The sequence below is a fragment of the Anopheles aquasalis genome, chromosome 2 (genome assembly GCF_943734665.1).
Source record: "Anopheles aquasalis chromosome 2, idAnoAquaMG_Q_19, whole genome shotgun sequence".
NCBI classification, from domain to species: domain Eukaryota; kingdom Metazoa; phylum Arthropoda; class Insecta; order Diptera; family Culicidae; genus Anopheles; species Anopheles aquasalis.
This window is the reverse complement of record NC_064877.1, coordinates 81,955,321-81,970,646: the sequence shown is the minus strand read 5'-3', so window position 1 is coordinate 81,970,646 and position 15,326 is coordinate 81,955,321. Positions and strand designations below refer to the sequence as shown.

Genomic DNA, 15,326 nt, shown 5'->3' with positions numbered 1-15,326 from the left:
TGAGAGCTAGCCAGTCAGCAGCAGAAGAAGCAAACAGTGATAGGAGCGCGATATCGAATGCGCCCCAGCTGCACGACTTGCATCTCCAACCACGTACCCCTCGTGAGATGCATTATGCAACGGCACGGTTTGAGAAAAAAAAAGACGAGAAGTCTTCCCTTGAATAGATATAAATTTTGTGTCGCTTTAATGATCGACCAGCAGCGAGCGCAGCTTAAATGCACCTCTACTGCTGCTACTGCAGTTGCGGTCGTTCCGTCCTGAATTCGCGCCGGTAAACAAACGCGAATGAGATGCAAATGGCGAATGGGTCTCGCCAGTATTTTTCCACCTTCAACTGCCCTTGCCCGGCGCCTGCCCGGATGGAAATGGACAGAGAAACGGGGGCGGACCGACCGCGAAAACTCAATTTGCCCACCACCGCTGTCTCTGCTGCGAGGAAACGTGCCGAGGAAAACAATCGGTTTGTTACGGAGAACATTGGGAAAAGAAACAAACACTGGGCCCCCCCCCCCCTCCGGTGCTTCTGTCCGGTTTGAAAAAAGGTCTCCTTCTCGCCCGGTTGTCCGGTGGCACAAAAAAACACATTCACGGTGAAACTCGGTGATTGGCGCGTGCGGCGGACATTTATTTAACTTTTTTTTTTCTCTCTCTCTCACGTTCTCTGGCTGTCATTTCAATTCCAAACGATCGGCGTAACTAATCGCTCGCTCGCTGGTGTGGCTGCAGTTGCTGGATGCTGGAAGATGATGTCTGTGATGTCGAGTATAGGGTTAGATCTGGCACGGAATGGAATGCTATAAGTTCCTCCGGAGAGCGCCTTAGTATCGTGTGCCTTCTGTTCCGTCGCAAAACTCCACGTGAGCGGTGGCGATGGCTCGAAGATTGAATATCCAATAACTGCGCACGGCACGATGATATGAGATGGATGGCGCGTGACATGAATCGGCTCCTGACATCGGTTCCTGCACCGCGAAAGGCGATGCTCGGCATAAGGATGACGAAATAAAGATATATCTCTCCTCTTCCTTCCTTCCGCCATCGTATTCCCGTGGATCAATCTCCGTGGTAACCGTATAAGCATCAGAAAGTTAATCAAAGGGCACTATGATTCCGATTGCAAATCGAGCATACAAGCACCCACAGCGCTACGGTGACCAGCATCTCTCCATCGTCTATTAATTTGCGTTCATTCCAAGCGGCAATTGAAGCGAATGTAAATATTGGCCAACCGCCCATCGTCTTTTCGATGGCCACAGGCTAAATGGGTCGCTCAGTCTGTTCGCTTGCCGCAGGTCATCGGTTTGCTCTTCGCGACAATCTCTTGGACCAAGGGGCGCGGCGAGTCCATTCGCTCTGATTGGTGTTGATTGAAATTTGATTTAACGGTCCGCGGCCACGCGTTAGTAATCGAAGACGTCGTTGATTTTTTATTTTCTGTTCATTTCGGTGGCCGCTTACTCAAGAACTGAAGAACTTCGATCGTAAGGTTCTCGCTTTTATTAATTTGTTTATCAAACGCCAGTGTTTCAGGCGCATTCGGCCATTTATATCGTAAATCATCAATAATGGGGCCAGCAAAAGGGGGGGAGATATGGGAGGTTCATTTTGCGGATTGGTCGATGACCGTATCGGACGCTACATTGTGATTACTACAATCAGAATTGCCCACCGGGGGCCGTTTGTCATCGGTAGCGATATTTTACGCGAACTATGACAACACCAGATGGATTTCGGAGAAGTTCGATAAACGAACCGAGCATCACGAGCCAGTAATCATGCATTTCGCAATCGATACGGTCCCCTTCGGCTAGCACGTACGCTCTTACGTGTAACGATTGGCGTAAATACACGCCACACCGTTTGGTATTTCGTGCTGTGACCCTCATTTCGCGTTCTGACCGCGAGCAGTGCGGCGTGCGAGAAATGAGAAATCTTTTTCATCCTCCTTTACATTCTGCCCCATTACTGACAAAAACCCATCAACACCTGCCGCCGCCAGAATGATTTGTTGGCGGCCACCAAAGGGCCCCTCTGGATGTCAGTCAGAGATCCATCATCTCCGTCGCGACTTGGCGCGAAATCAAAAAACGGATCTTCGATCGATTGCGCGGGAATTACTTGTTTTTTTTATTTGCCTCTTTTTGCTTCTCTCATGTCTCTTCTTGTCGTTGTCGTACATTTGTCTGTCTGCGGTTAAGGAGCGCCAGATGTATGGCCACGACGGAAATACAGACCATTTGGTGACTGATGGCCACCCACCCCCCCGGGGCGAGGTTTGGCACACAAACAAACAGTAAAGAGTAACGTTGAGCAAGCATTCGAATGGGACGCTACTATCATAAAAAAGAGAGAGGCGACGAGGATGTGGAACGGGGCACAACTTCCAAAAAAAAAAAACACACGATATTCCCCGGTAGACCCTGCATGAAACACTCCTTCAAAACAGTCTCCAAGCGAGTGGCACGAGGGAAGGTGTAATTATGGCTCATCAAACAATTATCATGATCATTGGTTGTGCCAACAGACAGACAGACAGACAGATAGACCGAGAACATTATGGCCCCATTGGGAGCTGGTTGGTTCCAAACGAAGGTCGATGGATGACAGCATCGAGCAGATAATAATAAAAAAAAAGGAAAAAGATGGACGATGGACATGGAACCAGTCGGTTTCCAACGATGAACTAGCGCGCTTCCGCGAATCCTCCGATCATCATCGACAGATATAGATCGTCGGCACCTTTTAACCCGCCGGCCGACGCTTTATCCATTAGAAACCGGACTCCCCGGTCCGTCTGTTCTTCATTAACGGCTTTTGTCAATGATTGCAACGAACAGGAAGGGAGAGAGCGAACGGGGTACGCGATCGCGGACAAAAAAACATTTGCATTAGCACACCACTCACGGTTCCACTTCCCCCACTCCCGAGAGACACGTTTCTCATCGGCGGCACTAATCGAAAGATGGGACGATTGCGTAGCGCGCCTTTTCTCAAGATTCTCTGCTCATTACTGATTGACTGTTGGATGCTTCCGACGCGCGCCATAACCTTCCGGTTCCTTCTGTAGGCGTACGATATGACGCTTCGCGAGTTCATTGGTCTCCCTTTAGTCGTCTAAAGGGCGCCTCTGATTGGGTTCAATCGCTGATTTGTCTGTTCAATCGTATCGGGTGGCGCTGATGGATTATGAATGATGGCAGTGATTGGCCTCTTGCATGCGTCCCGCTGATTTCAGAAAAAAAGGAATGCAACGCCCTCGTTGGCCAATCGGTGAAATGCAATGCGTCAGCCAGCGGAACCACCGTGCCATGCGGTTCCGTAATTCAATATTAATAAAAACGCATCAGCAAACCCGCAAGTAGACGGACGAGCGATACGAAGATTCGTTTACCATATCATCTTTCTCAGCTCACACTCGCTCTCACTGCTCACTAGCGGTGGCCTTAATTGATGAATTAAATTTAATTGATTTGAGGCATCGCCTTTAATCGAGCAGGCGATACCGTGTGTTCGTCTGAGCAGATGTGGAGTGTGTCCATGTAGGCCACACACGCTATCCATTTCCAGAACACTGTGTGGTACGCATCGCTTTTGATGTGGTTCTGGCAAGATGTCTGGTGCCGTTCGCTGGTTACGAGCTATTTTGAATTTTATTCCATTTCGCTCGAGTCTCGGGCACGATCTCGCTCCGTATCCGGGGCGGTCATTTTAATTTATTGATCGATAAATTGGGTGGTCCATGCGTCAGTCTCTGTAGCACCGAAGAGAAGCGCCCGAAGCAGGTGAAATGGCATGATTTACGAGAACCGGGCCTGTTTCACTGTCTGCAATGACACAGCAACCATTGGCGAGAGTGTTTCACATTCATTGAGGCATAAGGGTAACCATAGAAGCGAAACTCTGTGCTGGGTGTACCAGTACACACCGTACTCGCTTTCTTTGCTACAGCGAGATCATTCGATGGAAAGATTTGACCTGACGATCCACATGGCGTTCACCACTGCGTAGGACAGCGATTTATGTTAAACAGATTATCTGCTTCGAAAAGACGATGGCGCCGCGTGCTGGATGAGATGACTGCGTGCTCTGCTCCGCTCCGACTGAACTCCGGAGAAAACGGGCTCTGTGTTGCGGTTGCCGCGCGAGAGATGAGAGCCAAAAATGTCGCCAAATGTCTTTAAACATCTATTTTAAAACCCTCGCTGGTACACGTGGAATGAGGACGAAGTTAGGTGGGGAAGGGGGGAGGGAGGAATATGTCATCCCGAAATACCACCAAGTTACCATGTGGCCCACATCGCTGTCAGCTCCATCATGGCTTTACAAGGAATTGTGCGGCGATGCGTGTAGTTTGCCAACACAAGGGACAAGCTCCCATTTCAGAACCGCCCCCAACGAATGAACAACGAGTAAGCACGATGTTCCACGTCAGTTCATTGACTTGCTACAGTTTTCCGCATCGCTTTTGAGGAAATTCATGGATGCTGAAGATGGAAATGGTTTAATAAATCACGTTCCGTAGCAATGCTACTTGATTGGAGTGCTACAACATGGTATCTTTGGTGATCGCCTCCTACTACGATCTCTGAAACAACTTGTCAACCATCCAATATGTCTGCTTGGCCATCACTTCCACATAGACAGCCGTTTAAAGAAAATAGAAAATATTTTGAAATGAAGCTGATACCTCCGACGATGGAGTTTGACCATCTGGACGCACCGTAACCTAAACCACACTTACCGATCTTGGCAATGCTGGCCGACAGTATCCAGACGCCGATGACGAACGGTGTTTCGACGCGCGAAAAGTCCACCTGGGAGACCGGGTACCGCTCGACCGTATGATCCTCGCCTCCTTCCTCCGCCGCGTGCCCTTCCAGCTCGCCCGCCCCATGACCACCACCGTCGGATGGGGCGGTCGAGGCGATGAGGGACGCTGCTTCCGCCGAACGCTTTAATTGACTCGCGCTCGCCAGCGATCCGGTGGAGCTGCTGTCGAACGCCAGGTCGAGTGTCGATAATTGACCGACGGGCTATGGGAGATGGGGGCAGAGATGGGAGGGGAGCAGACGAACGTTATTAATGTTGTTCCTTTTTTTAATTAAAAAAATGTCAAATCGATCACAGGATGTGTCAACCTAGTTGCTAACTAGCACAGGGAGCCCACTCAGTCGATGGTTGCGTTGGTTTAGTCACTTTCAAACTGAATTCCCTGTTTTCTTTTCCACAGCCTATCTAGATCCACGACACTCTTGCCATCTTGCGGCATGAAATACTATTGTTTTTTTCTAAAGCTGTCAAAAAAAACTTTGATAATTAATTATCAATTAAGTCAGGCCATCAAAAATCCTCCAGACAGCTTTATTATGTCAATTATGGTAGTAATGTTTACTTCAGCTTGCATTATCTACCCGACAGGCTGAATTTCGCACACAATAACCATCCGTCGGTTCGCCAATTTGAACCAAAATAACCACGAACGCCGTATCGCTATAAACCGATGCGATCGAGTCTATTCTCTCTTTCGCCCCCTCTAGATTACAGGTTAATTGAGCTGATTAGCCACCAAAGCACATCGGCGACAACAATTTCGGCTCGTTGCAGATGACTAATGATGGGGAGTTTCCAAAGAAATCGTCACACCTAACCACGCGACTTGCGCCAATGGAATTCGATTGGCGCTATCGGAGTGGGTTTGAACTGGTGCAGCAGCTTCAGTATCCATATCTTCCAGACGGCGTCCATCAGAATATGTGGGCCACAACGGCCCAACGGCCCGCTATCACGCCCCTGGCACGACACTCATTATCGGTGCGGCGTCACTGGCCGCGACAGTCAGCAACTGCCAAACGCCTGATCAAACTGGTCCTCTCTGTTGCTGGTCGATTGTAGCACCAACAAACAAGAGCACGATGTCGTGCGCACTCCAGTTCACGAATCACGAGCAGAGGAATGTTCCGTCCCGGTACAAGACGTTTAATGGCCCGCCCAAACCAGCCTACAAACAGGGGGGGGGGGGGGGGGGGGGCATTATCTTACCGAGCTCATCATGTCAATTAGAGCCCAACTTAGCGAGAACGCGAGAGAGAGAGAGAGCGAGAGAGAGAGAGAACGATAGATACGGTAGATTGTTTTTCGCTCGCTCGCGATTTGGAAAGGATTGCATTTTAGGTGAGGTGTCACGAACTTGATAATTGAACGTCATCGCGGACCACAATGGAAGCGAGCTCCAAGGAAATTGCATAATCCAACCGGCGGAACTACGAGCCGCGACGATGATGATAGAAGGTTCACAGACGTCATCGTACTGAACGTGACCAGGCGACGACGTGGAAGTAACGAATACAAAGATTTGATATAGCGCCTAGCGTCATATCAGGCGGTAGTGACGGGAAGAAGTGAATAAATTATGAGCTTCCTACTAATGCCGGTGATGTAAACATGCTCTCTCTCTCTCTCTCTCTCTCTCGGGATATTATTCTAACCGAACGACGACGGTTGGCCAGATGAGTGTGATATGGCTATTAATGGATTTGCTTACCCTATCACGAGCCTATTTTTAGAAATATTATCGTACAAACGACAATGTCAGCGCTATTGTTAAGTGTAAGCTACTGTTGGTCTTACAAAACGGTTAGTTAAGCGTCAAACAAGCCTCTTTTCTACAGCCCATTCGTCCCATTGTGTGGTTGCTAAGCGACCGCAACGAGACTAGGTGTACTCTGTTGTTGATGGAAACCTGATGGGAATGTTCTAACCTGACCGAGCCTTACGCGTTAACGGAGCAACGTAAGTTGAATGCCATTTTACTGCAAAGTTTTAACGCACTTCTACTTTCAAATTTGTCCCAATGTCGATCCTGTCGGTTGACCTTCCTGGTACTTACCACCGATTCCGCGACCTTCTCGCTACCGCTGGCTGGTGCACTAAGATTTGGCCTAGCTAGAACGAAGGCATTGTTGGACAGCAGGAAACTGCAAAGCACTATGTATATACAAAGGTGACCCAGCCGCCACCCTGCCTCTGCCCGGCCACCAGCTCGGCAGGGCTGCGGTGGCACTTGACCCGCACCAAGTGTGCAATCACTGGCCGCCGCCGGTACGACCTTAACTCTTCTCCGGTCACTGGTACGGCTCCTCGTGTACGCAGCGGTGCCGGTGAGCGGCGGCGGCGACGACGATGGCGATGACGACGACGGGACCATTGTTACCGGTCGGCCACAATCGCGATCCTTGGCACTATGCAGATACACTTTGGTGTGGCTGGCGCTGGCGTTGTCACTTCCACGGCACCCACTTGCGGCTAAGCGTGCGCTCACGTTCCGTCCTGCAGCCCTGCAGGCACGCCGAGATAAGTTAACCTCCTGCCGCAACGTCACAGCCATCTCGGTACTCGGCCGCGCGAAGATGTTTGCCTCTTCACCAGCTCGCACGTTAGCCCTAGACACAGGGGGACACAAACAGCACACACAGCACACTCTTTGCGGCACGGCGCTCTTCTCAAGGACACTACGATGCTTGTGCCGTTGTTATGCAGCTTTCTTTTGAAAATTCGTCCCACAGTACCCCCCCGGGGTGAAAGTGGCACTAGAAGTGATAAAACACTGGGCAACCCATGTGTGCCCACTTTGCACAGACTTCCACCAACACCACCGTGCCGTGTCACTTGCACTTCTTATTGGCTTCTGGTGTGCCAATCTTTCGCGGTACGTGATGGCACCGGCTCACTGACTGTTGGCAATATTGCTTTCCAAGGAGGGTCGTATCATCGGTCCCCGCATCGACGGTAAGCGACGGTCCTGTTTGTCTGCTAACTTTGCCAAGGGTTTATTTCGATCTGTGGAAAAGTGGACAGAGAGAGAGAAAGAGAGAGAGAGAGAAATGCTTAGTCGAAAGTAGAATTCATCTGAGGGTTATTACGTAGAGGTGGTCGGATTGTCACGAAATCCAGACCTCGGTGTGATCCAAGGTGTATGCACGGAGTTTTCCGAAAAGTTAAAGTTCAAGAGCTGCCAAAATGTGTCTCCTGGGATGGTTTCTTCCTCCCGTGTGTTGCAACTTTTAAGTGTTTCGCTCTAAAAAGGTTCTTAAAATGTTCCTTTGTGCAGTAGTACAGAATGTTCATTGTCTGTGGAACTAATTTTGCGTTCAAATTAGGGCGCACAGGTGTGGGGAGTGTCATATAATGTTTTTAGTTATGATTATTCTGCAAAGTAATGGTGTCTCCAAGTAAGCCGCAAAACTGTTTCAGAATTTGAGTGAAAGACTTTCTGGAAAGTAAAGGTATGTTTTCGTATTTATTTCGATATCTATTTGAGCCCTCAAAACGAATATGATTTGAATTAAAATTAGAAAAAAAGATCTAGATTTATCAAGATACTATAAAGTGGAAGACAGTTTGACTCTTTTTGACAGCCGAAAGTAAATAGTAGTTAACAATCGACCTTCATTTCTCGGAAAACACTGTAATATCTAGTAGCAGAGTGTCTCAAACTGTTACTGCACAGCTCCATTGGTAACGCAAGGCGCACTAGACAGCGCTGTTTGCATCAATATGCTATTCATCGAGCTTCATTCCTCCATCGCAAGACGCGACGCGAGAACTAATAACAGTAACAATCGAGCGAAGGAGACTGCGACGAACGAAGACGGCGACGACATTCAAAACAGATGCGATGCTACAATACTCCACGACGCGAACTAATTCACGGCCAAGTGTTTAGTTATCACTGTGGCAGTTGAGAAGCAGCAGCAGCAACAGCAGGAGATCAGGGTAAGTGTGCTCGTCAGTCAGTCATCCGCCGGCTTCATGTGGGCTCGTCGTTGGGCAATGCTATACCAACCCTACAATGTTACAACATCTTTAAGCCACTTTCAAGCTTCCGGCAGGAGCAGCGAGGCACCGGCTGGAAGGTGTTTGCACAATGCACAGACCGCCCCCCACACCCCCACCCGGGCTGGTGGTTGAAATGGGAGCCGATTGCAAACACACGTGCCAACGTCCCATCGGCGCTGCATCTCTCGCCCTTATGCACCTCTCCATCGCTGCGCTGCAACCGACCGTGCGCTGTCACCGGCAGACGACGACGGCGAGCGACACATGTCCGGCGATGGAATGGTTCCGTCTCAATAAATCAGTGCACCGCTGGCAGTAATTCGGTTGGAAATTGTCTTCAACTACCATCGCAGAGTAGTTCGTCGCCGGTTGTAGCACTGGTCCCGAGAGATGGGACCACAAACGCGGCTTGATTGTGTTACAATAGTGTAGTGTGTTAGCGCCACTCGCTCTGTCTGACTGGCCAGTGGCGACAGTTGGCGGAATAGAAAGCGCAGCGCTGCGCAGCGCTGCGCAGCAGCAGCAGATGCCAGCCTGCCTGGCGACTCCAAGGCGTTTTCCGCTCCATTTTTTCTCATTTCATCCTACCTTTCCTGACGGAGGAGGCGGCGCTGGTTGTGGTGGATGATAATTTTTCAATTTATTCCCAAGCACCACCAGCCCCGTGCCGCTTCGTGTGCTTCATGTGCTGTAGCGCAATGACAAACGATGCTGCTGCTGCTGCTGCTGCTGCTGCCGCTGCTACTTCGCGGGACAGTCAGCGAACGCAATTCAATTTGAAATTGCATTAAGATTGCATCGCGCACAAAACAAAACCAAACAGAAACCAAACCACGGGGGTAGGGTAAGAAGCACGTGAGCACTCTCAAACACCCGAGTGCCACATGCGAATGCCATTCATCGTTCGGTTGGTTAGTTGGTTTGGAATGTAAATTGAATCGTGCTTCCTTTAGGTTCCATTTACGAGAGCAATGCAATGAAGGGAAATTGGGAAACAATAAAGCAGAGTGTCTATTGAGATGATTTTATCACTTTTCTTTATCACACTCATACCCCTTCATCTGCGCTCTCCGCTTATCGCTCGCTCACGCCTGTGTGGCGTCTCAAGGGAACACGCGGAATCGATTGGACACGTTTATGCTACGCTATCATATCTGTGCCATCTCGTTTCAGCAGGTGATGGCTGACAGTTTTGGGTCAAAAAGGGTCTCATATGATAGAGGGAGAAGGAGGGGAGCACAACTTTGTATTTTCTAAACTCACATCTCCTCAGACAGGGCACGGGGTCCTTTGATTGGTTAAATATATTCGAAAGTAACTAACAACCAGCAACGGGAGCTTAAAGGGTCGATGACACGGTAGCAAGCACCGGAATGGTCGACGTGACACCGCACAAGCTTGATAAAACACGTCACAGCGTCTCAGGAACGTGGTGATATGATCGCAAGGACGTCCAGTCCCTCTAGCTCCCCCTCTCCCCCCCCCCCCCCCCTTCAGTTATTTATAAATTCCTTTTATCGGCGAATCCGATTAACATCCAACGAATGAATGGCGCAGGTGGCCATTCGATAGCTTGGTCCACGTCGTGACACTGTCGTCGGAACGATGTACACAAAACTCATTAGCGCGAGGCTCTAATGTTTCCACGGTGTCTCTCTGTTGGTGCTACACATTTGAATCAATCAAAAAGCATCATCATCTAGCACCGTCCGGGCAGGCAAACCGATCAGCGCTTTGGTTAGTCTGTGTCCACATCGGTGGCGTTTAATCGAAGTGAATAAAATTAACACCCGGAGCAATTGGGACGCCGCTAAGTTATTGAGTTATCGGAGCGATCACTGTTCCAACGAAACTGTTCTCGGATCTGGATCGTACAACACATCGTAGCTGCTAATTCGATCGGCAAAAGGTGATAATAGATGTGATAAGCATGCTTTTGACGGCTTTCAGGTCCAGGTATCAGAACGCAGACGCCAGACATGGAGGAATGTGGTCGCTTCGTGGTTGCATTGCTTAGCAGCAGCGGTCGTGTGTCATGGTTAGCTACGATTGAACTCGAGCGAAACACACGACTCCGGGGAAAGGGAGACGAATGGCGAATTCTTTCACGTCCATCCGTCTGAGGTCCCATTATTCCATGCCCAATGGCCAGCAGACAGTACAACAGAGGCTGCTCAAGGTCACATGGCCCCATGGTCAGGTGCAGGAATTCCCTTCCGTGGCGAAACTTACGGAACATTTCACAATCCCCGATACCACCATTCCGGCCACCTGTCATTCCCGTCAGGAACGTCGCGCGCGTAAACAAACGGTGCGCGATCGATCGATCGATCGCGCGATCTGAGTAAAGGATGATGATAAGCATCGAAAGCATTTCAGCGGCACACCAGCAGCAGCAGCAGCTGATAACGGAGATGCATGTGATGTGTACCGGCCCGGATCGGGGACCACCGGGGGACGGGAAAGTGCCTTTTCGAATCGCTTCAACTGTTGTGTTGACCGCGGCCTGATGGCAAAACGATGTTGCCGTTGTCCAGCACGGATCAAACACACAACACACCACATCACAAAATGCAAACACGGTCCAAGGCGTGGAATGGAGTGGAGTGGTTGAGCTCCAAGCGAAATGTGATGATTGCCTAACGACCGTGACGAATAATTGGTTGCGTCCTTTCGGTGACCCCTCCCGGACAGGGGTGGCTTGTATATTTTAGCATCCAAATGTCCACATCGCAATGGCGCGACACGGTTTCTGGCGCCTAGAAGTCGTCAAGAAGCAAATGGGCGCAGCAGCGCAGGCCACGAGCCGGGGTTGTTTCGGCTCCGAGTGGATTTTGGTGGTTTAGGACTCGGATTCGGGGACCCGAACAACAATATTTACATGAATTACGAGCTGCTGAGCCAGCAGGCTCACTCTCGCTCTCTTCGAACGGCCTGCGCGTCTCTGCGTGGGCATTTAATGTTGGGCACAACACTGAAGACCACCGGGAGAGCTTACCAGCGTCATAAACCACAGCGTCTGCTAGAGGACACGCTAGAGGACGCGGCATGTAAATGTGGCCGCGCTTTGGCGAGGAATAAGAACGAATCTTCGTCTGGCTCTTGGCTGATTCGGTTGCACAGCGAGAACCAACGAAGCAAGTTTGTACGGGAGCAAAACAAGAAAACAGTGCGAAAGAACCATTTGCTCGAGTTTCATTATGCATCGCGCATGCGGTCGCACATTATGCAAAACGGGCCCGAGACGAGCGACGATTTGCGAAGATGTTTAAAGTTTGCCTCCAAGACGGAGTTTCTGCCTGCGGACCTTACGGGCGAGAGCCAACGTTGCAACAAAGAACAACTCACGCCGTGAGGTAAATGGCTTAGAATAACCGGGTGGCAAGTGGCCAACGGCAACAACAACAACAACAGCTCAAGATACCGCCATGGAGCGAATGAAAGTGACCGATGCCGACAGTCGATAATTCGTACCAGTTTGGGTCGGTTGCTGCTAGCCACGGGCTGCTAAATTCCAGATTTCATCCCGCACCAAATTGAGCTGGTTCGGACCGGCCTCAGAAGTCTCTAGTATTATATCTCCAGCAGAGAAGCAGAACGAGAGAGGGAAAGAGATCGAGAGTTTAGGGGGGACTTCGGAATTTAATTTTTTTGTGACACATATTTTTAGCATTTTTCCTTGAAAGCAAATCCATTCAAGATCATTGTGTTAAAATTTTGGATCAATCGAAGCAAAACTGACAAAGATACAGATTTTTGAAAATCTGCGTATCATACAAGGCTCCATGCAGCTCGCTAGTTTCAAGAGCGTTTCCCAAAACCAACGTTTTCAAAGTCGGTGCCCATCGTACCGTAAAAACTGCTGGACCAATCGATTTGAAATTTTTAACACATAATTTTTACACTTTTTGTCTGGTAGCCCCGCCGTGATATCATTAAAATTGTTGATACTTTTTTTAAAACATTTATGTAAAGCTCGTTTTTTATGGCAGAATAGCAAAAAGCATCACTTTTTCAACTTCAAAAATCTGCCAAAAATCTAAAAATTAGAATATCAACCAAATTTTGACGGGGCTACCTAGATAAACTTATAATCTTTCAAACGAATATCAATTTGTAAAGTTTAAGGTGACCCGTCATGTCGCTACGATGGGCACCGTAAAAAGTACCTTTACAACGACACGCTTACCAAAATTTTATGCCACGGATTAATTTTCCAATGAATGTTGTTCAAAACAATGCCAAATATTCTTCAAAAGTTGTAGATTAATATGTAATTCATTTAAAAAAATAAAATTGAATGGTTAAGTAACAAAAAATCGTCGAAAACGGGCCTTTCTTTGGCCCGAAAATACCGAAGTCCTCCCTTAATTGCACTCAGGTCCGGTCCGAAGGTTCCATCGACGGAACGGAGTGATGGACTTCGCCTCTTTTATTGTAAGAGCAGACTAATCGCGAGTCTTTGTGAGATCTCCCCCTTTCCCTTCACTCGCAATCGATTACGAATTTGGATCTGGTGCTCTCCAACGTAAACGAAGACCAGCCACCAACCAGCCATGGTTCATGGTCATCTGGCATGGCATCTGGCCACGTAAATCATTATCGCCAAGAGCTCTGCATGATGATGTTGCGATGAGCCACAGAACAGACCACGTGCTAGCACGACCAGCGCCGACGACGTGGTTCTGAGAAGAAAATATTTTTAATACAGACGGACTTGGGCTGGATTTTCGAGGGTGGTGGGGTCCGTGGTTGGCGTGTTGGCCGACCCTTTATTGAACCGAGCCACGGCACGGGTCGAGGGCAATCGATCCGGCAATCCGGAGTTCGTCGAGAAAAGGTAGAAGGGCAGAAATCTCATTAAAGTTCCTCGTGCCTTTGGGAGAAGGCACACAGCAGGGGCAGCGTATTGATTTAAGGAGAAGAGAATAAGGCAGAGTGGTAGAGAGGCGTATCCTGAGGATCATTTGTGGTCATCAAAGGGCTCCAGGTCGGAGGTCCGAGAAAGGACGTGGTTAATCTCGTTCTAATCAACGCAGTAACTAGGTCCAGGCAACTGAAACCGAAGGAAACACTATAGAGACAGCGCACGGAGTCCAGTGTTTGGCATTTGGCCAACACAGAACTTAGTGACCGAAAACGACGTGCAGCCAACGTGCAGGGGCAATCAAGGGCGGTATGTAGAATATTGATTTTGTTCCGCTGCAAGCCAAACAGACACAACCGATCGATAGATGCACGCAATATCGCCCATGGCCCAGGCATTGGCTATTATGCAGTATCGACGTGACATGCACGGTACCGGTGGCGGAAGAATGCGACAAAATCCGGCACGGAATCAGCTGTTCCGTTATATACCTCCACCACAGAGCGCTCAGCTCACGCAGACTGGTGCTTCTCTGCTGGAGTGGTGTGGAGGCCAAAGTGAAATTAAAACCCCCCTGAGGACGGGGGGGACGGGACTCCACATCACTTGGTTCGCCCAAGGTCAGACCCTTGGGTTGCCTCCTCACAGTGACCTTACGTTTGGAACCGAATGGAATGAACGTTCGGTTGTATGAGGTCGGTCCCAGCGTAGCAGCGGCAACCGTAAGACGACACTAACACTGACGACACTGACTGCTGCGGTTCCGTGGTTTTTTTCAGGTGTTGCTCACCTTTCCAGTCTGTGGCCATCGTTGGCACTCCCAACCGGAGGGAGTGGCATCACATTACGTGGCGCTTGTGTTACTCATCATCATCTTTTGGCTGGCTGGCCGCATAAATTCCTGGCCCCATGGCGACAGGCGTCACCGCCGCGATGGTTCTTGAGTGCTGGAATCGTTTTACGTTCGCCAAAAAGGGGCCACCGACTTCTAACCGTCCCGGCGGTACACCGCGCTTGTTCGGCCATTTTTTGCATGATGCTACCATGGGGGACCGGAGCCGGAGGAGTGTTGTTCGCTCGCTTGATGCTCATGTTGCAGATTGTTTTGTGCTTCAGTTCATTCAGTCGTTAGCCGGTCCCCGGTCGGTTTTGTTTGTCAACACGGATCGGGCCCGGGTTTTGAGGTGAGCTGAAAGTAGTTCATCGAGAAGAAGCACAACCACATGCTCCCCTTTTTTCCTATCACCAGGAATGGCAACAGAAAAGTAATCGAAAAAAACGAACATCTTTTGGATAAAACAGCAAGATAAACAGTTTCCACGTTGAATGGCGCCGCGATGCTTGAAGACACACGCCAGGGAGAAATAAATAAACAATCCCCGTTAATTGACTCAATCACCACGTTGCTGCTTAAGACCGCGGCATCGCTCACGGGAAAACCCCGATAGCGGCAGTTGGATCATTGGTACGATCAGCAATGGACGAAAGGATGGAACACTCCATCCAAGACTAAGAGTTCAATGCCAATGTGCCTTAAGCGCTCTCTCACTCGGCATGAACCGGCATACTTTCTGGAGCAATAAAATTCCGCACCAACAGCGAAACAACTTGGTAACATTCA

At 49.5% G+C, this 15,326-nt stretch overlaps 1 protein-coding gene across 5 annotated transcripts in view; it reads right to left on the bottom strand.

Moving 5' to 3' along the window:
- LOC126573422 (sodium/hydrogen exchanger 3) overlaps positions 1-15,326 on the bottom strand; it is a 49,209-nt gene that overhangs the window by 23,575 nt on the left and 10,308 nt on the right. For all 5 annotated transcript variants that reach the window (XM_050233523.1, XM_050233527.1, XM_050233528.1 and 2 more), the window contains exons 2-3: positions 6,890-7,839; positions 4,745-5,036 (exon numbers count right to left, since the gene is read on the bottom strand). In XM_050233523.1, the coding sequence (XP_050089480.1) occupies positions 4,745-5,036; positions 6,890-7,387 (790 nt within the window). In that variant the 5' untranslated portion in view covers positions 7,388-7,839. The remainder of the gene's footprint in view (positions 1-4,744; positions 5,037-6,889; positions 7,840-15,326) is intronic.